The 25,280-nt window shown below is 45.8% G+C and overlaps 1 protein-coding gene across 1 annotated transcript; it reads left to right on the forward strand.

Moving 5' to 3' along the window:
* The first annotated feature begins 3,679 nt into the window (after positions 1-3,679).
* Positions 3,680-5,557, forward strand: LOC141096107 (SCAN domain-containing protein 3-like). Its single transcript, XM_073582521.1, has one exon. The coding sequence runs from the start codon at positions 3,680-3,682 to the stop codon at positions 5,555-5,557; it is 1,878 nt and encodes a 625-aa protein (XP_073438622.1).
* The last annotated feature ends 19,723 nt before the right edge of the window (positions 5,558-25,280 follow it).

Here is a 25,280-nt window from a genome sequence, read left to right on the forward strand (position 1 = left end):
AAATACTAACTGAAACAGCCAGCCTACAATCAGGGATTGGCCGTGTGGTACACCAGTGCAGAAGAAATAATCCGCATGTGTCAATGTTGGCCAGCTTCCGTATTAAGGCCTTAATATCAACCAATACCTTACATATATTGATATGTTTTTTGTGCACTTTTTATATTTCTTTCAGGGTGCAGTTGGGCCCAAATGGTTCTGCAAACTTGTGGCCTCTGTTCACACGGGATGCATTGTAGTTGGCACTGGGCAGCCCCCCTATATGGTGTTACTGAGAGGTTGTGAGCCAGAAGCCCTGCATTCCCTGTGTGAACACTGCCACATGCGGATTCTTCTGCGCTGGTGTACCACACGGCCAATCCCTGATTGTAGGCTGGCTGTTTCATTTGGTATTTATGCACCTGTGCAGCTGCCATTTTACTTGGCTCCGCTGCACCTTGCATTAGTGCAGATGCATTTAGGCCTGTCTGGTTTGTATCTGAATTTTTTGGAGGATTTTTTCCTCTTTTTGAGGTTTTCCTGTTTGAAAAAGGAAAACTGTATGTAAAATGCTTTTGTTTAGTAAGAATGATCTTAATAAAAAAAAGAAACGTAAAGCGTCTGTTTCAAAGCCATTACTTTCCTAATCATTTTCTTAAAAGCTGATTGGTTACTAGATTTCACTATTCAACCTGCCTACATTATTAAAGAAGCCCTCCTGCCATCAAAATTTGTATCCTCTTAACATATTGCAGTCATCATATTATATAGCGCTGCGTACTTACAATTTCTCATTTTACCTTTCTACCCATTAAATTCTTCTCTTTTCTCTGCTCTATGTAGAAACAGAAAGTCTCTTGTCCCTGCATTTATAATTCCTCTCTTTAACTCCTGACCCAGCTGCGACCACCTCCCCACTACCAGGTACTTTTGCAGTGACTCATGCAGGAAAAACTGTCCTCCTGTTTCTATATGGAGCTTAGAAGGATTCAGCTGGTCAGTTTTTAATCATATGTCATAGACATAATGAAAAAGAGAAGAATTAGCTTAGTAAAAAGGCAATATGAGCAATTGTAAGTACACAGTGCTATATAATGACTGCAATATGCTAAGAGGATAACACTTTTGATGGGAGGAGGGATTATTTAAATAGATCTCTTAGAACTGATGGTATACTGTAAACTTTAAAAAAATCAAGAATATCAGTTTAATCCTAATCTTTGCTCCTCCGTGTCCCTCCTTCCTGCTGCTGTGATCTCACTCTGCTCAGTAAAAGCTGCAGCTGTCAATCAGGCTAGGTGAGCTGAGATTGCATATACTTTGAGTCATGAGCTATTTGTTTTTCTATAGCTGGACTCATACATTTATCATGTTAATATCTGGATTAGAAAAGAGTGACTATGATGAAATTTAAATTTACAGCATAAAAGAAATAATTTAAAAGTTATATTTGACAGATTTTCTGAAATTCCTTCAGGGAAATTGTACTCGCTTTGTTTCTTTCTTTTCAACCTTTATTTTTTGGCACTGGCTAGACCTCCACAAGATTTCATGACTATAGATAAAGCGGAGCGCCAACCAAGGAGCTTCCTTGAGGAGACAGATGAGGGACAGGGGTATTCCCATCTGCAAAATCCTATCCCAATATGTAGTAGGTGTATTAATAATAATTAAAAATAATATTACCAAATACTGACAATTAGAAATGTAGTACAGTTCTTCTGATTAGCTATGTAGTTTTTCCCATGTGAAGGACATTGCAGTAGCTTAGGTATCCATGGTTATGACCACTAACAACTAACTCACTGTCACTATATGAGTGGTCATACCCATGGATACCGAAGCAACTGCAATGCTCTGCACATGGGGAAAGAGTGAAAACAACATAGTCAATCAGAAGAACTACTGTATACTACATTTCTAATTGTATGTGTTTGCTAATATTATTATAAAACCAACTACATATTGGGACAGGATCTTGGAGATAGAAATGCCCTTTTAAGTATTCTATTTTTCTATTTATTAACCCCTTCTTGACTCTAAAAGGAATATAGCAGAATGGCGTTTGGAAGGACGCCATTTTACTAGATTTGAATGAATTTTCTTTGAATCAATTCACACATCTTTAATCAGGAATATTCAGCCATTTCTATTGTAGGGTTTCAAAGAAAGTACACATGACTCCTCAGGTCTAAGTGGCCTATTTAATAATGTATGCAATTGTCATTGTGAAATCAGGTGACAGATTCGATTTGAAGATACTTGTGATTGATTGGTACAGGCCGATTTTGCTTTCACGCTTCTATAACTGGAACGCCTGGGGTGATGTATATCAGTGGTTTTCAACCAGTGTTCCGCGGCACACTAGTGTGCCGCGACACATGGTCGGGTGTGCCGCGTGTCCGCATGGCTAATTTACATGCAATGCAAATTTGCCATGTGGAGGCAAGCAGGGCGGCGGATCGGAGAGGCAGCAGTCCCGTGTTCCTGTGTCGCTTCCTCCCTGACACAGCAGTCAGCAGCGCGGCTGGATGACATCATCATTCAGCCCCGCGGCTGCTGTGCCAGTGAGAGGAAGCTGCCGGTGAGGAGAGGTGAGGGGTGTGTGTGTGTGTGTGTGTGTCTAGGTGAGAGGTGTGTGTTTGTGTGCGTGTGTAGGTGAGTTGATGGATGTGATGAGAAGCAATGATGGGAGTCATGGAGAAGGCGGTGATGGGGAGAGGGCAATGGAGAAGGCGGTGATGGGGGTGATAAGAAGGCGGTGGTGGGGAGAGGGCAATGATGGGGTTGTCGAAAGGGCAATAATGGGGTGGTGGGGAGAAGGAAATGATGGAGGTAGTGGAATGGGCAATTTCTACATGAAGGGGATAATGATGGGGCATATTACTAAAAGAAGGGGATAATGATGGGGCATATTACTAAAAGAAAGGGATAATTATGTGGCTCATATACTGCAATATAAAGGGGTACAATGAGAAATACTATGGCCATGAGGCTGGAGTACAAGCGCCAGCTCATATACTATATATATGGTATATGCTGATAATTATGTGGCTCATATACGTGGGACTGTATGTATGACTTTACATGGGACTGTATATATATATATGGGAATACATGGGACTGTATGTATGAGGTTACATGGGATTGTATATATGAGGGGGTTATCCTTTTTTATTTAACTTTTTTAAAATAAATAATTTATTGAAAGGACCTCTGCCAGGCATATTTCACTCTTGAGGGCTTAAAAAGCAGCTCTTGTGGTGATAAGAAGCTGATTTAAAACCCCCAAGAGTGAACTCCGTGAGAGCTGTATGTGTGGAATAATAAATGATATTTTGCCGGTCTTCAGCAGTCATGTCCTGCTTGAATTGACTCTAGTGGCGTAGCTCGTAGCACTTTGCAGCCGGCTCTATTCTACTTATAGAGAAAGCTGAGTGCTACGTCACTAGTGTCAATTCAAGCAGGAAATGCAGACCGTAGTAATATAAGTCATTATTACACACATACAGCTCTCACGAAGTTCACTCTTGGGGGTTTTAAATCGGCTTCTTATCACCACAAGAGTTGCTTTTTAAGCCCTCAAGAGTGAAATATGCCTGGCAGAGGTCCTTTAGTTTAAGACTTAAAGTTTAAGTGTGGAAGATAATGTAATACTCTTCTATTTTAGTGTGTGGCTGCGCACACTATCTCAGCAGTGATGGAGAAGTATTTGAGAATGGAAAAGGCAAATGCCGAACAGGACCCTGGACACAATTCTAACCCAGATGAAGGCCCTAGTATGAGAGGTCGACAAAAGAAAAAAGACAAGACCGTGAGCTCAAGGCAATACAGTGAAAGCTATCTTTCATTTGGATTTACTTCCGCTGGGGATGCGACAGCACCAACACCACTGTGCTTGGTGTGTGGTGAGAAGCTTTCCAATAGCGCCATGGTGCCAAGCAAGCTTAAACGCCATCTCCAAACGAAACACCCTTCCGTTCAAAACAAGCCGATGGAGTATTTTGTACGCTTACGTACAAACAATGAGAAAGGGGCAACTTTTTTGAGAAAAAGCACAAAGGTAAATGAGAGAGCCCTCAAAGCTAGCTACCTTGTTGCTGAACTCATAGCTAAATCAAAAAAGTCCCACACTGTGGCAGAAACATTAATACTGCCAGCTTGTAAAGCTATTGTAAATGAGATGCTTGGCCCTGACGCAGCCAAAGAGATAGCTAAAGTGCCTCTCTCTGATAACACAATTGCCAGACGGATTGATGACATGTCTGCGGACATTGAAACTGTTGTTTTGGAAAAGGTGCGCATCAGTAAGAAATTTGCCTTGCAACTTGATGAGTCGACGGATATCAGTGGACATTGTCAGCTGTTGGCCAATGTGCGTTTTGTGGATGGAGAAGCCATTAGAGAAAACTTCCTATTTTGCAAGGCACTGCCAGAAAAATCAAAAGGAGAGGTAATATTCCAGGTCACATCGGAATATCTTGATAAAAGTGGGCTTACATGGGAAAACTGCACAGGTGTCTGCACTGATGGAGCCGCAGCCATGGTCAGGCGCATCAAAGGCTTTGTAAGTAGGGTTAAAGAAAGAAACCCAGATGTTCTTGTTACCCACTGTTTCTTGCACCGTGAGGCCCTCGTTGCAAAGACCTTACCAGCAGATCTAGCTCCTGTGTTGGATGATGTTGTGCGCATAGTGAACTTTGTGAAGACGCGACCTTTGAGATGTCGCTTATTTGCGTCTTTGTGTACAGAAATGGGAGCGGAACATAAAATCTTATTGCTCCACACGGAGGTCAGGCGGCTGTCACGCGGCAAAGTGCTGGCCCGTGTGTATGAGTTGCGAGAGGAACTTAAAATATTTCTGACAAACGAGAGGTCCGATTATTCAAAGCTGCTTGCAAGTGATGAGTGGTGTGCAAAGCTGGCATACCTGGCTGATATATTTCAATATCTGAATGAACTAAACACACGGATGCAAGGCCGAAATGAAAACCTGCTTACAAGCACTGATAAAATGAACGGATTCCGTTTAAAGGTGCAGCTCTGGCAGCAACATGTGCAGGGTGGCAACCTTCAGATGTTCCCGCTCACCGAGAAACTGCATGATGACAACACTGCTGCAATGTGCGAGGTGATTGGCAGACATTTGAAAACTCTTGAGGAGAAGTTATCGTTTTATTTCTCTTCAACCTTCACAGAATGCCTTGACTGGGTTAGGGACCCATACAGCTCATTATCCGTTGCTGGAAAGGACATGACTTTAAAGGAGCAAGAGGAACTCATTGAACTGAAGCAAGACCGCGGTTTAAAGCTAAAGTTTGCTGATCTTCCTTTGCACAGTTTTTGGTTATCTGTTGCCAAGGAGTTCCCCATTCTGGCCAACAAAGCTATTTTGACATTGCTCCCATTTTCGACCACATATCTATGTGAGCTGAGCTTCTCAAGCTTGACTGCGATAAAAACTAAAAACAGGGAGAGACTGAGAACTGTTGAGGAAGAGCTTCGTGTGTGTCTTTCCACCATTCCTGCCAGGATATCCCTTTTGTGTTTATCGAAACAGGCCCAGGTTTCACACTGAGTGAGTAAAAATACATTTAGTATCTATATTATTAACTATATGTATAATATGTACTGTTTTAGTGTCATTTTGTGCCATTTTGGTTGGTGGTGTGCCCCGGGATTTTTTACGTATAAAAAGTGTGCCGCGGCTCAAAAAAGGTTGAAAATCACTGATGTATATCATGTGTATGTGGTGATGACTACATCACTGACTTTTGGCTTTCATGAAAACCGACTTTTCCAAAAGTCGGGTCGAGCAAAACCGGCCGACTGTAGGGAAAAGTCGGGGTCGTCCCGAAACACGAAACCCAATGTAAGTCAATGGAGAATTAAAGTCGGCAGTGAGAGGAGGACAGGAAACACACCAACAGTGCCCATTTGAATGCCAAAAGCATAAATTCTTGTTACTAAAGTTTGTCAACCTTAATTAACTTCATAATACTAGTTACGCACTGAAAAATGGGGGTTATTTGTCTAAAGTTGTGGGGGGGTAGGGCTGGCTCCAGGTTTTCATGTGCCCTGGTCCAAAGAGCGCCCCTTTAACACATAGCACAACTCATGATGCTCCGATACGGCAGAGAAATAGCGGTATAGTTCAATGAAAAATACTTCACTTCTTACATCTCATGACTGATATCCATTTTAAATTCTCCAATACCTCCAAAAATGGACAGTATATAACTCCAATCAGTTTTATGGCCAGCGCTTAGTGCGCTTATGCCCATATATTTCTCCATCTGGAATCATTATTCCCATATAATGTTTCAAACCGTATATGATGAGCTCCACATAATGCTACAGTATATGTTGGTCCCCATGGATGAAGCTCCACTGTCTTATGGGCCCAAATAATGCTCCATATATAATGGGCCCCATTTCTACTGCTCTAGTGTATAATGGGCCCTGTAAATGCTACTCCAGTGTCTGATGTCCACCTTTGGAATGGTCCAGTGTATGGTGGGCCCCATATATCATTCACCAGAGTATAGTGCTCCCCAAAAATTGCTGTCCCAACATTGAAAACAATTACATAAGTCTCCTTGCTAGGGAATCCCTGCACTACTCTGAACTCCTTGTCGTCCCTATCTTTCATCTCACTGCACTTGGCTGTTTAGGCCCTCCCACCGGCAGAGACACTTTTGCGTACTATGCGGTGCCCTGTGCCAATGCCATCGCCCATGAGTATGCCCCCCCACCTGCTCAAGGAACCTGCACTTTCATCTGCACCTTCCTCTTTGTCACCGTGTAAGGTGGTATAGTATGCGGGAAGGGGAACCTGAGTTTCCTCTGGGTCAGATTCTGGCTGTGTAGAGTGCGAGGGGAATGTAGTGGTCTGGGTCAATGTACCAGCAGCATCATCCAGCAGTGGCTGGGCCTCAGTGCACTTGTGGCGTCCCCAAGAGTACGATCGCCACTGTGGCATTGCCTTCCTCCTAGGGAGTGTGTTGTCAAGCTTGGGAGCAATGAAGGATCTCTCTAGCAGTGAAACCAACACACAACACATTTCCCACTCCAGGCCAGCAGGGAGACCTCTGAACCTGACTGCTGAGGAGCTGCTCTCTGTGGTCGGGAGGAGGTAAGTTAGGGCACTCTGTGCAGAGAAGGGGAAGTGTGTGGACGTCAGAAGGGGAGCTGGAGGATGAGCAGAGTTAAGGCTCATTCCTAGCTGGAGCGCATGGTACCGATTCCGGTCTCCGAGTTTGTAGGGACACTGATGCTCCTGCAGAAGAAACCGGGGGAAGTAGCAGGTATAAATGCTCTGCACCCAACTAAGGCTCGGAGGCCTGAGCATCAACGTGTGCGAGGCAGAAGGAAAAGGCTACAGCTGTCTGCCATACAAGTAAAGTCTGAGGAACATCTGTTAGACAGGAGGCGTTTCAGTGAACCACGGTCCTGTGAGTGCTTCCCCCACAAGCGCTAGAAAGGAGACGTTCAGGAAGGTACATGTTGGCGGAGTGTTGGAAGGGAGCTTTCCATTCTGGTCCCGGAGGTTGGCAGAGGTCCTGACCCGGAGTACACAGCACCGAGGCAGGCATCTGTGTAACCTGCAGACTGTGAGTAAAGCTTTGGAACTGCACACTCTGGTGTCCTACAGTTATTCCAGCACCGCTACATCTGGGTACCAGCACCTACACCGCCTGTGCCTTTCCCCATCACTACATCTACACTTCCCTGGGACTCCAGCTCCACCTGTGGGGAGCTTCACCATCTTTGCTGTAGAACACCATCAGTCCCAGAGGATCTGCATGCAGCGTCGGCCTAACATCTATGTTGCCGAACACCACAGGTGGCGTCAAACTATCTATATAAACTCTTTACCATTATACCACGCCATTTACATGGGCGCCCAGGGCCACCGTCCAGGTCACCGCTGCTGTGACACATCCCACTGACACCGGCCCGGTACCGAGTACCCCACAGCCCTGGGAGGGCGACCCATATGCCGATTGCTGATCGGGCGGCGTTATTCCAGCGAACCTCCAAACAGCATCCCTGAAGGCAAAGTTTTTGGTTTCCGGGGGCAGTATGATTGCAAAGCTGAACCTTAAAGGAATGTCGAAAAGGGCACCACCAGGAGTGGAGCCTGTGGCTTAATTGGACTGCACCCGGGAAACCACTACCATACAAGCTACAGAAAAGATGGACAGATTGCAAGCTTTGTCGATTCTGTGTGTGGTGTGGTATGTCCGTTTGTAGTTTTTCTATCGATTTCTCAGCTTTATTTAACGACCGAGACTCCGGCATGGCCCCGCGGTATGCGTCAAGCTTACTAGAGGGATATGCGAGGCTGTGGCACGTGAGATCGAGCAATAACAGGTCTAGCATTCCAGTACATGTCCGGGGCTGCATGCACGCTACACTGAAAGGACCAGCTTTTGTCGCTTACAGGTGCAGATAACCTGCTGAACTCCGTTAGTGATGGGGATCTGGGATTCAGATTATTCCCCGCGAACGATGATTTCCCAGTAAGTTCAGGTCAACCGCAATTCCGGAGTTAGGCCTAACCGTCATTCCTGAAAAAATTACGTGTCCAAACCACAGGTGCTGTAGCTTGCTTAACAGCTCGGCAGCCGTTCTCAGGCCCAGTATGGATTCGACAACATTGTAGAAAGTTGATAAAGGGTACAGTTTCACCGGATAACACGTATATATGTAGCCTAGTTTACACATTAAAAATATATGTCTATAGATCAGGAGGCAGACTCAGATGTTCTCAGGCCCAGTATGGATTTGACCAGATTGTACAAAGTTGAGAAAGGGTACTTTATCACTGGATAGCAGGTATATATAGCATAGTTTAAACATGTAAAATCTCCGTGTTCTCAGTATGGATTACACAGAAATCTAAAAAGTGGAAAAAAGGAAATGCATTTGAGGCGTACACAACTATATACTTTTGGTGTTATTTTTAAATCTTCATATATATTTCTGTCTCAGTAATACAGTCCAGCCTCTCCGCAATAAGAAATGAGATGCATACAATTAGTGACATAAAGGCTATTGATTGCAGAAATCTAGGAATTATTATTCACGGGAAAAACTTCCGTCACAATTCTCATAGGCAATGCTGACCCTCAATTAATTTGTGTTTTGAGACAATGAAAACATTTTTTGTGAATAAAGTCTTGCTGTATCGCACTTCCGTTGATTCCATCACTGTTACTCATCTCAATCCAATTTTTATCACAGGGAGCGATGTAAACATGGTGCTCACTGGCTATCATGATCTGTCACGTAACTTTGGAGTGCAAAAGACAGAAGCCACAGGCAGTAGGCGATTCTATTTGATTGGCATGAGAGGGCACATTTTGAAATGTGCGCCGGAATGTCACGCGTTTGTGAGTAGGAAAACTGTGAAAGCTGATGATAAACCACCATTGCATGTAATTGTGAGTCGACGTCCATAAGAAATGGAAGCCACTGATCATCTGGAGCTAGAGCCCGGCCAGCAGGACAGGGCATAGCTACATCTTAACCATCATCTTTTAGTTCAATCAATTTGTAGTGGCAGTCCCAGTGAAGGATTTGACAGCCCAGACTACACAGCGGAGGAGCAGGGAGAGGTAAACATTGCAAATGCTGGGGCCCTGCCCAAGCAAGGGGGGCACACTCGTGGGCATCGATACTGGCACTGGGCCCCTCATAGTACGGCGGTGTGTCTGACGCGGGTGTGCACCACCACTGTCAGAGACACTTGATTGCACTATGAGGGACCCTATGCAAGTGCCCGCACCCAAGAGTCGGCCTACCCACCTGTCCAGGGCAACGGCACTTGCACGGTTTTGTGCGCTAGGTGGTGACCCCGGCCATGGGGGGGGCCGCCCACTTAGGGAGGTTTACAAAGTGGCATATGTAGATGTGGGTCATTCAGCTGCTGCAAAAGGCGAAATAGGTCAGGTTCGCGGAATAGGAGAAAGACCAAAGCAAGCCATTTTTCTGGCAACCTATGTGTCATCAAGGGAAGGTGGGACAAAATCCTTGGAAACCCATGCATGGTTCATTTTAATGAAGGTTAGATCATCCACATTTTGGGTTGACAGAAGGGTCCTTTTTTCTGTCAGGATTGATCCAGCTGCACTGAAGACTCTTTCCGATAGCACACTTGCAGCTGGGCAAGCGAGCTCCTGTAAGGCATATTGTGCCAATTCAGGCCAGATGTCCAGTTCAGCGGCCCAATAGTCAAAGGGGAATGACCTGTGCGGGAGAACATTGATATGGGAGGAGAAGTAGTTGTTAACCATAGTTGACAACTGCTGTCTCCTGTCACTTTACATCGATGCTGTATTAACAGTTGTGTGAGCGGTCCGTGAAAAATCAGTCCACAACATTGTCATGAAACCCCTGTCTCCAACACCAATTCTGCTGTGTGCACCACGAACGCCTCTGCCAAGCTGCCCTCCGGCCGGACGGCTCGTGCGAGAACCATCACTGTGTGTGCTGGGAATGCCTCAACCAACCGGTTAACCAGAGTTGCTTGTTTAGTAGCCAATATTAGGTCAAGGTTCTCCTGTGGCATGATGTTTTGTAATTTGCCTTTATAGCATGGATCCAGGATGCTGGCCAACCAGTAGTCGTAATCGTTCATCATTTTGGCAATGCGTGGGTCCCTTTTTAGGATCTGCAAGGCATAATCTGACATGTGGGCAAATGTTCCCGGTGTCAATGATGCACTGCGAGTGCTGGGTGGAGGAGCACTTTCTGGCAAATCCACATCCCTCCAGTCACGCATAAACCCTGTACCAGACCTTACCACTAGTGTTGAGCATTCCGATACCGCAAGTATCGGGTATCGGCCGATACTTGCTGTATCGGAATTCCGATACCGACTTCCGATATTTTTTCAATATCGGAAGTCGGCATCGGAATCGGAAGTTCAAAGTTGATTGACAGCCTGACGTCATCATGATGCGCGGTGTGTGCGCATCATGATGCGCCGTCATTTCGGGCCTTCCGGGGGTCTCTGCCGGCCTGCCGGGGGGCTGTGTGGACTGCCCGGGGTCTGTACCGGCCTGCCGGGGGGCTGTGCCGGCCTGCCGGTGGTCTGTGCACCCTGTGGGGGTCTGTGCCGGCCTGCCGGGGGGCTGTGCCGGCCTGCCGGGGGGCTGTGCTGATGTCCGGGGGTCTGTGCAAGCATCGTCCGATGGGACTACAAGTCCCATCTGGCGATGCCTGCTACCATGACAGTGATTGACACATTAGCCAATGATGGGACAGTAGTAGTCCCATCATCCGGCTAATGTGTTAAATGTTAAAAAAAAAAAAAAAAAAAAATACTACATACATACTACATGCATGCTACATACATACTACATGCTACATACATACTACATACATACTACATGCATGCTACATACATACTACATGCTACATACATGCTACATGCATGCTACATACATACTACATGCTACATACATACTACATATATACTACAAAAAAAAAAAAGTCCCTAGTCTCACTTTATGCCATTGCTGTGTGGGAAATTCCCACGCAGCAATGGCATAAAGTGAGACTAGGGACTTTTTTTTTTTTAAGTGGCGGAGGAATACAGTGCGGAAGGATACCTACCTTCCGTCATTGGATTCCTGCAGCCCGTAGAGAACGGCAGCAACAGCTGATGCTGCAGTTCTCTACCCAAGATCGTCGTGGGACACACTCGTGGACTGCTTCGGATCGTGGGTGAGTATTTTTGTGGTTTGTTATGTTAATATTTATTCCGTAAAAGACAATGGCTTCGGGGAACAATGTGACAAGTATTGGTAAGTATGTTACTCTATGTTATATGTACTGTATGTCTATGTATGTATTGTATGAATGTATTGTATGTAGTATGTATGTAGTATATATGTGGTATGTATGTAGCATGTAGTATGTATGTAGTATGTATGTAGCATGCATGTAGCATGCAGTATGTATGTAGCATGCATGTAGTATATATGTAGTATGTATGTAGCATGTAGTATGTATGTAGCATGCATGTAGTATATATGTAGTATGTATGTAGCATGTAGTATGTATGTAGCATGCATGTAGTATGTATGTAGTATGTATGTAGTATATATGTAGTATGTATGTAGCATGTAGTATGTATGTAGCATGCATGTAGTATATATGTAGTATGTATGTAGCATGTAGTATGTATGTAGCATGCATGTAGTATGTATGTAGTATATATGTAGTATGTATGTAGCATGTAGTATGTATGTAGCATGCATGTAGTATATATGTAGTATGTATGTAGCATGTAGTATGTATGTAGCATGCATGTAGTATGTATGTAGTATGTATGTAGTATATATGTAGTATGTAGCATGCATGTAGTATATATGTAGTATGTATGTAGCATGTAGTATGTATGTAGTATGTATGTAGCATGTAGTATGTATGTAGCATGCATGTAGTATATATGTAGTATGTATGTAGTATGTATGTAGTATGTATGTAGTATATATGTGTTATGTATGTAGTATGTATGTAGTATATATGTGGTATGTATGTAGTATGTATGTAGTATGTATGTAGTATGTATGTAGCATGTAGTATGTATGTAGCATGCATGTAGTATGTATGTAGTATTTTTTTTTTTTTAAACATTTAACACATTAGCCGGATGATGGGACTACTACTGTCCCATCATTGGCTAATGTGTCAATCACTGTCATGGTAGCAGGCATCGCCAGATGGGACTTGTAGTCCCATCGGACGATGCTTGCACAGGCCCCCGGACATCAGCACAGCCCCCCGGCAGGCCGGCACAGCCCCCCGGCAGGCCGGTACAGACCCCCACAGGGTGCACAGACCACCGGCAGGCCGGCACAGCCCCCCGGCAGGCCGGTACAGACCCCCACAGGGTGCACAGCCCCCCGGCAGGCCGGCACAGCCCCCCGGCAGGCCGGCACAGCCCACCGGAGCCTGCACAGCCCCCCTGGCAGGCCGGCACAGCCCCCCGGCCGGCACAGACCACCGGAGCCTGCACAGACCCCCTGGCAGGCCGGCACAGCCCCCCGAAAGGCCCGTACAGACCCCAGAGAGGCTGTACAAGGGAAAAACAGGATTTTTCTTATTCCGATACCGGAAGTCCCATAGACTTGAATGGGACTTCCGGTATCGGAATCGGCGATACCGATACTTTTTTTTAAGATCGGCCGATCCATTCCGATCCGATACTTTGAAGTATCGGACGGTATCGCTCAACTCTACTTGCCACACCAACATTTTCACTTGCCCCACGAGATGCATCCTCCTCCCCTAAGTAATCATCCCCATCATCATCCTCCTCCTCTTCTTCCTCCACCTCGTCCAGGAGAGGTCCCTGAGCAGACAATTCCCTGAGCAGACAACGGCTGAATGTCATCAAGGATTCCCTCCACCTCTTCCTCCTCGTCAACATTGGCTGCAGACGCCTGCTCCTTAAGGTGCGTCAAAGTTTGCATGAGCAGACGCATAAGTGGGATGCTCATGCTTAGGATTGCGTCGTCTGCGCTTACAAGCCGTGTGCATTCCTCAAAGCACTGAAGGACTTTACAGAGGTCTTTCAGCTTCGACCACTGCACACCTGTCAACTCTATGTCTGCTCTCAAAGTGCCTGGCCGTGTATCCTCCCACAAATGCATTATGGCCTGCCTCTGCTCGCACAGCCGCTCCACCATGTGCAGGGTGGAGTTCCACATTGTTGTAATGTCGATAATGAGGCGGTGGCTGGGAAGGTGGATCAATCGCTGCAGCTTCTGCATACGAATGGAGTGTACAGGCGACCGGCAGATGTGCGCGCACAGTCTTCGCACCTTCTGGATCAGGGCTGTTAACTCTGGATAATTATTGAGGAAGCACTGCACCACCAGGTTCAAGGTGTGAGCCAAGCAAGGTATGTGGCTGAGTTTTGAAAGGGCTATGGCTGCCACAAAATTACGGCCGTTATCACTAACTACTTTGCCTGCCTCAAGATGTACACTGCCCAGCCATGACTCAGTTTGTCGCTGAAAGTATTCGGCCAGCACCTCGGCGGTGTGTCTGTTGCCCCAACATATCATCTGCAACACAGCCTGCTGATGCTTTCCACTAGCTGCTCGATAGGGGGACACCTCGTGTACAACAGTGGCAGCTGCAGATGGAGTGCTCATACGACTGCGCTCTGTGGACGAGCTTTCGCTTCTGGAGGAGGAGGAGGGTCGAACGCCTACAGCCAACTGTTTCCTATACTGTGGGCTAGGCAGCACTGTCCCACCACCGCTGTCCCCTGTGGACCCTGCATCCACCACAATAAACCCAGTGCACAGTGATGGACACGTAACGGCCCTGGCCATGCCGACTGGACCATGCATCAGTTGTGAGGTGCACCTTTCCACTCACTGACTGCTTGAGTGCATGGACAATGCGGTCTTTCACATGATGGTGGAGGGCTGGGATGGCTTTGCGAGAGAAGAAGTGGCGACTGGGTAGGTCATAGCGTGGTACTGCATAGGCCATGAGTTCGCGGAAAGCTGCGCTTTCCACCAACCGATAGGGCATCATCTCTAACGAGATTAGTTTGGCAATGTGGGCGTTCAAACCCAGTGTACGCAGATGAGAAACTGAGTACTTTCTTGACCTACTCATATTGTCTGGGAGGGTGAGCTGGACTTGAGAGCTGCATATGTTGGAAGTAGCGGTAGACAGGGCGGACTGAGAGAGGGTTGATGATGGTGATGGAGTTGGTGTTCTTTCTGATGGCCTAGATTCAGTCTTTCATTGATACAGCAGTGGGATTCCCTGACTGCTGTGGCCTTGCAACGACACCTCAATATTTGCTGCTGTGCTAACCAGTGGGTTTACAGTGGGGGAAACAATGTAGCGTTGCTGACTACCTTCTTTGTGATCAGTTGCACATGTGGTACTTGAGGTTTGGTGTTGTGTCCACGCTTGCAAGTGCATGCTGGTTAAATGTCTAAGCATGCAACTGGTATTCACATTTTTCAGATTTTTCCCTCGGCTAAAGGTCTTTGCGCACTTCTTACAGATATCCTTGGCCTGATCATGAGGATTTTGTTCAAAAAAGTGCCACACTGCACTCTTCCTACTTTGGCAGACATTTTGCGGCCTAGCACGCTGTGATATTTTGACCCTCTGGACAAGCTGTCCAGCAACTCTTTTGATTTTTGGAACCTGTATTTGGAGTGCTCCGGGCCTGCCAGATAACAGCTGTTGCGATGTTGATGTCTGCTGTGGATGCTCCTCCTCCTCATTTGAGCTATTGGAAGCAGCACCCTCTTCCCCCAATGGATGCCAATCTGGGTCAACAACTGGGTCATCCATCACCTCCTCTTCAATGTCATGTGCACCTTCCTCTGTGTCACCGTGTATGGTGGTATAGTGTGCGGGAAGGGGCACCTGAGTCTCATCAGGGTCAGAATCTGGCTCTGTACACTGCGAGGACAATGTAGTGCTCTGAGTGAATGTACCAGCAGAATCATCTATCAGTGGCTGTGCATCAGTGCACTCCATGTCAGATTCATCTTGGCCTGGGTAATTCACCATTTCACTTGATAATCCAGGCATGGTATGTGAAAACAGCTCCATGGAGTAATCAGTAGTATGGCCTGCGTCATCCTTCAATCTTGGTTGGGGTGAAGGACACAAGGAAAGGTGTGGTTCATGAACATGAGCCTCCAATGACGACTCAGTGCTTTTATTTTTTACAACTTCAGAAGAGGAGGCGATAGAGCTGGAGGCTGAGTCAGCAATGTAAGACAAAACTTTTTCCTGAAGCTCTGGCTTTAAAAGCGGTTTGCCAACTCCTAGAAAACTAAGCCTTCGAGGCCTTGTGGAGCCAGACGATGACGCAGGCTCAACACCTCCTGCATTCGGTTCTATTTTGCTTTTGCTACTACCATCATATCCACCACCAACACCATCATTACCAGCTGCCAACCCCCGCCCAATTCCACGGCCTCTTCCACCAGCCTTCCTCATTTTTGGTAGAAATGTAGGCAAAATCCAACAAACTATATAGTAATGTAAAACAAGGTACAAGGTGTCTATAGGACAGGGGAGATTTTGAATTTCTGCACACACTTGCGGACACTGGACACTTTTGGATTGAGTGAGGCCCACTGAATATCACAGCGCTATGTCACAGGCTCGATGTCACAGGTGTGAAAAATGTCACTAGAGAATAACGGAGATTTTGCATTTCTGCACACACTTGTGGACACTGGACACTTTTGGATTGTGTGAGGCCCACTGAATATCACAGCGCTATGTCACAGGCTCGATGTCGCAGTTGTGAAAAATGTCACTAGAGGATAACGGAGATTTTGAATTTCTGCACACACTTGCGGACACTGGACACTTTTGGATTGTGTGAGGCCCACTGAATATCACAGCGCTATGTCACAGGCTCGATGTCGCAGGTGTGAAAAATGTCACTAGAGGATAACGGAGATTTTGAATTTCTGCACACACTTGTGGACACTGGACACTTTTGGATTGTGTGAGGCCCACTGAATATCACAGCGCTATGTCACAGGCTCGATGCCGCAGGTGTGAAAAATGTCACTAGAGGATAACGGAGATTTTGAATTTCTGCATACACTTGTGGACACTGGAGACTTTTGGATTGTGTGAGGCCCACTGAATATCACAGCGCTATGTCACAGGCTCGATGTCGCAGGTATGAAAAATGTCACTAGAGGATAACGGAGATTTTGAATTTCTGCACACACTTGTGGACACTGGACACTTTTGGATTGTGTGAGGCCCACTGAATATCACAGCGCTATGTCACAGGCTCGATGTCGCAGGTGTGAAAAATGTCACTAGAGGATAACGGAGATTTTGAATTTCTGCACACACTTGTGGACACTGGACACTTTTGGATTGTGTGAGGCCCACTGAATATCACAGCGCTATGTCACAGGCTCGATGTCGCAGGTGTGAAAAATGTCACTAGAGGATAACGGAGATTTTGAATTTCTGCATACACTTGTGGACACTGGAGACTTTTGGATTGTGTGAGGCCCACTGAATATCACAGCGCTATGTCACAGGCTCGATGTCGCAGGTATGAAAAATGTCACTAGAGGATAACGGAGATTTTGAATTTCTGCACACACTTGTGGACACTGGACACTTTTGGATTGTGTGAGGCCCACTGAATATCACAGCGCTATGTCACAGGCTCGATGTCGCAGGTGTGAAAAATGTCACTAGAGGATAACGGAGATTTTGAATTTCTGCACACACTTGTGGACACTGGACACTTTTGGATTGTGTGAGGCCCACTGAATATCACAGCGCTATGTCACAGGCTCGATGTCACAGGTGTGAAAAATGTCACTAGAGGATAACGGAGATTTTGAATTTCTGCACACACTTGTGGACACTGGACACTTTTGGATTGTGTGACGCCCACTGAATATCACAGTGCTATGTCACAGGCTTAATGTCGCAGGTGTGAAAAATATGACTAGAGGATAACGGAGTTTTGAATTTCAGCACACACTTGTGGACACTGGACACTGTTGGATTGTGTGAGGCCCAGTGAATATCACAGAGCTATGTCACAGGCAGAAATTGGCTAGTGTATGACAAACTACAAGGTGTATATAGAATTGGGCAGAATAGGAATCTCCCTAGAGTGTAGGTCTGTAAGAACGGAACATGTCCTCGACTTATCCTTACAGAGCGACACACAGATAGCTTCACTGTGGCCGTGATAACAGCCGTTACACGGTACTGAGAGAGGAGCGTGCACGTACATGGCTGTCCGGTGTACGTAAAATTGTCAAGCTCTGTGTTTTTTAAGTATACGGACTGACACACGCTGTCTCTCTATAGTTTTGAATGTGATCAAACAGCAAATATATTTAACTGTTTGAAAGCTAGACAAAACTAGAAGGTGCAGGTCTGTAAGAACGGAATATGTCCTCGACTTATTCTTACAGAGTGACACACAGATAGCTTCACTGTGGCTGTGATAACAGCCATTACACGGTACTGTGTGAGGAGTGTGCACCGCTGTATGGTGTGAAAAAATGCACGCTCAGTACCTCACCAGGACAAAAAAAAATTGGGATTGCTTTTAAAAAAGCAGTTTGCAGAGCAGTGGGTAAACAGCAATGCAGCCGTCAGGAAGCCTTAGAAGGCAGCCTAACAACCAACACTGTTGATCCAGCAAAATTTAGCCTCCACTTGCACTGCACACACAGTGACTGCTGCTGTGTTGTACAGGCAAAATCGCTAGCAGCAGAAGCAGTTTTTGGTGTCTTCTTCCCTGCCTAACGCTCTCCATACAGAATGAGCAGAAGCAGCAGCTCTCCCTATTCTGAGATCAGCATGAGTAACATGGCGGTCGGCGTGCACGCCCTTTTATACCCCCTTGTGACGCCCACCAAAGCAAGCCAATCACTTGCATGCCCTTCTGAAAGATGGTGGTGACCCCTGCCTATGTTATCACGTTGCCCACAGTGTCCGTGGATCCTGATTGGCTGAAAAAGAGCGCAAAACAAACTTTTGAAGCGCGACTTTGGCGCTTAAGTCATAGAATCATAGAATCATAGAATCATAGAATCGTAGAGTTGGAAGGGACCTCCTGGGCCATCTGGTCCAACCCCCTGCTCAAAGCAGGATTCGCTATATCATCCCAGTCAGATGTCTGTCCAGCCTCTGTTTGAAGACTTCCATTGAAGGAGAACTCACCACTTCTCGTGGCAGCTTGTTCCACTCATTGATCACTCTAACTGTCAAAAAGTTTTTTCTAATATCTTATCTGTGTCTCCTCCCCTTCAGTTTCATCCCATTGCTTCTAGTCTTTCCTTGTGCAAATGAGAATAAAGTTGATCCTTCTACAATGTGACAGCCCTTTAGATATTTATAGACAGCTATTAAGTCTCCTCTCAGTCTTCTCTTTTGCAAACTAAACATTCCCAAATCCTGCAACCTTTCCTCATAAGACAGGGTTTGCAGACCGGTCACCATTCTGGTCGCTCTTTTCTGAACTTGCTCCAGTTTGTTGATGTCTTTTTTAAAATGTGGTGCCCAAAACTGGACACAATATTCCAGATGAGGTCTCAGCAAAGAGGAGTGGAGGGAAATAATGACTTCACGTGATCTAGACTGTATGCTTCTGTTAAAAACATCCTAGAATTGCATTTGCCTTTTTTGCTGCTGCATCACACTGTTGACTCATATTCAGTCTGTGATCTATTAGTATACCCAAGTCTTTTTCACATGTGCTGTCACTTAGCCCTATTCCTCCCATTCTGTATATGCTTTTTTCATTTTTATTGCCCAGATGTAGTACTTTGCATTTCTCCCTGTTAAAAAACATTCTGTTAGTTGCTGCCCACTTCTCCAGTTTATTTAAATCTTTTTGAATCCTCTCTCTCTCTTCTCTAGTATTAGCTATCCCTCCTAGCTTTGTGTCATCAGCAAATTTAATCAGTTTACCCTCAATTCCTTCATCTAAATCGTTGATAAAGATGTTGAACAATACAGGGCCCAGGACAGAGCCCTGTGGTACCCCACTTGAGACATTCTTCCAACTGGATGTGCAGCCATTTACGACCACTCTTTGGGTCCGATCACTAAGCCAGTTATGAATCCACCTAACAGTTGCCTTGTCCATTCCATACTTAGTCATTTTTTCAATAAGGATTGTATGAGAGACTTTGTCAAATGCTTTGCTGAAGTCAAGATATACTATATCTACAGCATTTCCTTGATCCACCCAATCAGTGATACCATCATAGAAGGAAATTAAGTTAGTCTGACATGACTTATTACTAGTTACAAACCTATGCTGACTCTGTTTAATCACTTCATTCTTATCCAGGTATTGACATACATGTTGTTTAATAATTTGTTCAAAGATCTTTCCTGGTATAGAAGTCAGACTCACCGGCCTATAGTTGCCTGGATCCACCTTCTTCCCATCTGCAGAGACTTTGAAGACTTAGGCAAGAAAGTGAAAGAACTGGGAGCACAGGTGGTCTTCTCTTCCATCCTCCCAGTGGATAGCCATGGAACAAGGAGATGGAATAAGATTCTGCAGGTGAACAACTGGTACGCCGATGGTGCCGTCAGCAATGATTTGGATTTCTGGATCACGGAGTGAATTACTTATACGATGGACTACTTGCTAGAGATGGGGTGCACCTTACGAAGACTGGAAAGCATGTATTTGGAAGTCGCCTTGCTACACTTGTAAGGAGAGCTTTAAACTAGAACAGCGTGGGAAGGGAAGCAAAAGACCAGAAAAAGCCATACACCTGACAAATGCTATTGAGAACTCTGCTATTAGAAGTGGAAAGGAAGAACAAAGACAAAAGAATCTAATTAATAAAAATATTGGATAAAGAGAAACCAATCACAAACTAAAATGTTTCTATACTAATGCACAAAGCATGGGCAACAAACAAGGAGAATTGGAACTACTAACACAGGAAAAGAAATATGATGTCATTGGAATCACTGAAACTTGGTGGGACAATACACATGATTGGAATACAAGACTAGAAGGATACAAATTATTTGCAAGAAACAGACTTGATAAACGAGGAGGAGGTGTCGCATTGTATGTTAGAAATGCATATATCTGCACAGAGATTGAAGCTTCAGAGACTGGGAGTTCTGTGGAAACTGTTTGGGTAAGAATACAAGGACAGAACAATGGAAAGGACACCATTGTAGGCATTTACTACAGGCCGCCTGTGCAAGCTGAAGATATGGATGAACTCTTTATGCATCAAATGACCAAGTTCTCCAAAAAATATGACATAGTTGTCATGGGAGATTTCAAGTATCCAGACATTTGTTGGGAATCTCTCTCAGGCAAAACTAACAGGTCAAGGAAATTCTTATCCTCTCTTGCTGACAACTTTATCTTCCAAAAGGTAGGGGAGAAAAAAGGGGAACTGCTACCTTGGATCTAATCCTTATAAACAGGGAGGAAATGGTTGAGGAGGTAAAAGTCGCTGGGACCCTAGGAGGTAGCGACCATGCTATTTTAGAATTTTGGATAACTAGAGGCGGAAGACCTGTGAAGACTCAGACGTCAAGGTTAGATTTCAGAAAGGCAGATTTTAAGGGATTCAGAAAGAGAATTGGAGGGATCCAATGGCTGGATATCCTTTCATTTCAATTGGATATCATTTCAAGGTCGCCGACCTTGTGGCCGACCTCATCCTAGGGTCGGTTTTCGTTTCATGACACCCGACTTTGCCAAAAGTCGGCGACTTTTGAAATTTTTCGACCCGTTTCGCTCAACTCTAGTGATGACAGTGCTCTTGGTTCACTCCAATCTGCATATTGCTTATGTCAGAAGTAAGGCAGCACATCTAATCAGTCTCATTACCATCACTTTGTTTGTGTGCATGCTATTATTGATGATTTTCATTTTAGGATTATATGTTACTAATTGCGAAAATTGTTCTTGTTCTGGTGTTCACTCATAGCATGCTCTAGTGACTGTAAAAGATCACTTCAGATACTCCAACACACATCTTGTTAAATCTAAACAACTCCTTGGACCAAAGATTTATCCTTAAGGACCCTTTTACACAGGCCCATAACCAGCTGAACAAGCATGTATATGCTCTCATTCAGGACCCTTGTGTAAGGAGGTAGACTTGCTGCCCACACCCCACATTGAAGATATGTGTTCTGATATAATGCATTGCACTGTTTAAATGTGATTTTCACTGTTTGACAATTACACCTAGTTGGGGAATACAAAGAGTTAATAGTTGGGACCATCACAGAATGGGAGGGGCTATTCCTGGTACTGGGTCAGATAGGGCCCAGCATTCTGCAGTGTAAGACCTAAGGTCTGACAGTTGGCAGACTGACATGCTATAGTGAGCTGTGTGCAAAGAGGGAAGACATCAGATAATACATCGAAAGGACCAAATAAGTGTCACGGTCATGCAGGCCGGGGTTCTTGGTAGCCATGCAGGCAGTATATCAGGGATATCACAGTGGCGATGACCCAGCACCGTGGCCCTGACCGGACAAGTGAAAGGGGAGTATTTACAGGGGATAATAGTTTATGGTTTTAACGTGACATCAGCTGAGGTGTCTGGCCAGGGATGGTCAGCGCTGCATGTGGGTTCCCCAGAGAATAGATGGTAATGCAGCAAGGTGGATCCCTCCCCTCAGCAGGGATGTGGGTTGTAGTGAGCAGTGCAGCTGAAAGAAGCGAAGAGGTGAAGGAATTCATTCTTTACCTTTACTGATGATGGATGGCAAGTTGAATCCAGGGGTGCTGGTCACAGGACCTGGGTCCAGCCAGCCTGGAAGCAGCTGGAGTCCACTCTACTAAATGGGTAGAATAAGTCTTCCTTTCTATTCCCATCTGTTTGGAGATTCAACAGCTTATGAGCTGATCTGTGCTCCCTTCTTGTCTGCTCTGCAGCCACTCCATCCAGCATGCATTGCAAGCTCTTTGTACGCTGTTCTCTCAGTCCCAACTCTGAGCCTTCTGTAATGGAGTACTGTTGGTGCTGCAAAGGTGGCCAGAGAACCTGCAGTCCCTCGGTATCCAGATTTTGCTCTCAGGATTTGCAATCCCTGGTAGCCAAGGACTCTGGTGTCCTGCTCTCGGTGTAATCCTAAGGTGAACCTTCAATATCTCCAACCCTGGAACTCCTGTCTCCACGTGCGTCTTCCTCCCTTCCCTTCCTCACACTACACTGTCCTCTCTCTCCTGCCCCCCAGCCAGAAGAGGCAATCTCCCTCAAAACTAGGTGCTTGTGCTTCCTCTTCTGGACAGAGTTAAGGCTTATTTGTGGATGCATGGTTTACCTAGTGTAGGGAGCTCCATTTACTTCCAGACGTGATACCACCATCAGCTAGGGAGGCGATACCATTGTGGTGCCAGACTGCAGGGGCACCACATTCCCCCTAGTGAATCACAGTACGTCTCCGACGGTAAAGACATAAAATACAAGTTATTACCACTTAAAACATGTTCATAATAACAAATAACATTGCATAAAAAGATTAAAAAAATTATAAAAATGTTGAATAATAAGTTGGTGATCACAGCCCCAAACCACCTTTTAATTTGAGGTATCGTCCCTGGGCGTGGCTAAAGGGCACGAAGATCATATCTGCATATTCTCTTCGGCCACGCCAGCAGTTTTTGAGGTCTCCTGAAAGTGCAAACTTTGGTCAAGGTGCAAGAGTTCCTGAATTGCACTTTGTTATCCTCCCCTGAAAACCAACAGGAAAGGCATCTAAGGCTGAGTGCAGATGTACTTTTTGGCCCTGCGGATTTTTCCGCGCAGAATGGAAGAAATCCGCAGATCAAATGACCTGCATTTTTCCTGCGGATTTCTACCATTTTTCCTGCAGTTTTCTTGCGGTTTTCCACTGCGGTTTGGTGACAGGGAAGATGGAAAACGGCACAAAAGAAGTAACATGCTGCGGATTTTGTACCGTAGGAAAACCGCGCGGAAAAATCCGCAGCGTCTGCACAGCGTTTTTTTTTTTCATTGATTTTAAGACTACTGTACATCACAATGCGGATATGCAACGTTTCTGCATGGTAAAATCCGCTGCGGATCCGCTGCAAATCTGCTGCAAATCTGCATCGTGTGCACACAGCCTTATGGGTGCAACTATTCACAGGTTTGTCCTCGTCACCACATAGTCCTATGACCATACATGTCCATTCGTATTCAACTCCAGTCAGGCTTATAAGTTCTTACAATAGTTTTTGTAGCCAACTAAGTATAGTGGTTACTGGGTCTCACATTAGTCCATGTGGGTCCAAATCCATTAGACAATTTTAAACAATGCTACATTAAAGCATATTGTACTTTTACATAGTTTCAAGCTCTAGGGAAGTACTTTAAAAGTCGAATTTATAGTGACTAGGGGTATGTCCTTGTGTACTACTCTGGGATCTACGCAATACTGGGATACCTGCTGACAGTACTATGGTAGGATTTATATAATACAGGAATACTGGATGATTTTATGCCACTTTTTGAACCTACCTAGGGTACGATAAGCTTATTGCTGGCAAGGGATGAGTTCTCTTGAGCTGAAAGCAGGCGAAGCATCTGTAGCTAGGGTTAACTGCTCTTCTTCTCTCTTCAACTGCGGGAACGTTAGAACTGGCACTAGAGTTGAGCGAAACGGGTCAAAAAAATTCAAAAGTCGCCGACTTCCGCCAAAGTTGGGTTTCATGAAACGAAACCCGACCTTAGCATGAGGTCGGCCACGAGGTTGGCGACTTTAGCACCAAAGTCGCGTTTCAACAGATGCTTTAGCGCTCTTTTTCAGCCAATCAGAAAGAACGGACACTGTGGGCAACGTGATGACATAGGCAGCGGTCACCACCATCTTGGAGAAGGGCATGCAAGTGATTGGCTTGCTTTGTGGGGCGTCACAGGGGGTATAAAAGGGCGGGGACGCCGACCGCCATGTTACTCATGCTGATCTCAGAATAGGGAGAGCTGCTTCAGCTGCTGATTCTGTAGGGAGAGCGTTAGGCCTCTTTCACACATCAGGTTTTCGCCGTCAGGCGCGATCCGGCGCTTTTGACAGAAACCGGATCCGGCGAAATGCAATGCCGGATCCGGTTCCCCCCCCATTGACTTGCATTTGCGTCGGATCGCGCCGTATGGCCATGCGTTTCATCCGGTTTTCGCCGGATCCGGCAATGTGTCGCGATCCGGCGTCTGGAAAAAACAGCTACTGTAACGTTTTTTGTCTCCGGCGAAAAAGCCGGACACGCCGGATCCGGCACGTCCGGCTTTTTCACACAATGAAAGCCTATGAGCGCCGCAATGCGCCTGATACGGCGAAAGCCGGATCCGGTGGCCGGATCCGTTTTTTTTGGTCTGAGCATGCTCAGTAGCTCTGCCCACAAGACATATATAAAAGCAAGACAGTGGGACCCACAGCCACACCCAACATGCCACCCAAGAAAGCAAGCAAGCGAAGCAGGAGAAGGCAGGAGACCACTGCAGCACCATCAGCACCACCACCACCCCAAATGGAGCAGCAAATGGAACATGCTGAGGAGGGGAGGCCAGCAGCAGATGAGAGACGGTAATTATCAAATCCCCCATTCCTCCAAACTAGGGCTATTGAATATCAAGATATTCATTGGCCCTTTGTTTCTCTTTATTCAACAGCCGCCCAATAGATGCAGCAGCAGCAACAATGGCAGCAGCTGGAACACCACCCACAGGCATGGAGTGTGGCCACCAGGAAGACAGCACATCATCTTCTGGGAGCCCTCCCTCGCATCGTCA

The sequence above is a fragment of the Dendrobates tinctorius genome, unplaced genomic scaffold (genome assembly GCF_039654945.1).
Source record: "Dendrobates tinctorius isolate UK_male_01 unplaced genomic scaffold, ASM3965494v1 ptg000071l, whole genome shotgun sequence".
Taxonomy (NCBI): Eukaryota; Metazoa; Chordata; class Amphibia; order Anura; family Dendrobatidae; genus Dendrobates; species Dendrobates tinctorius.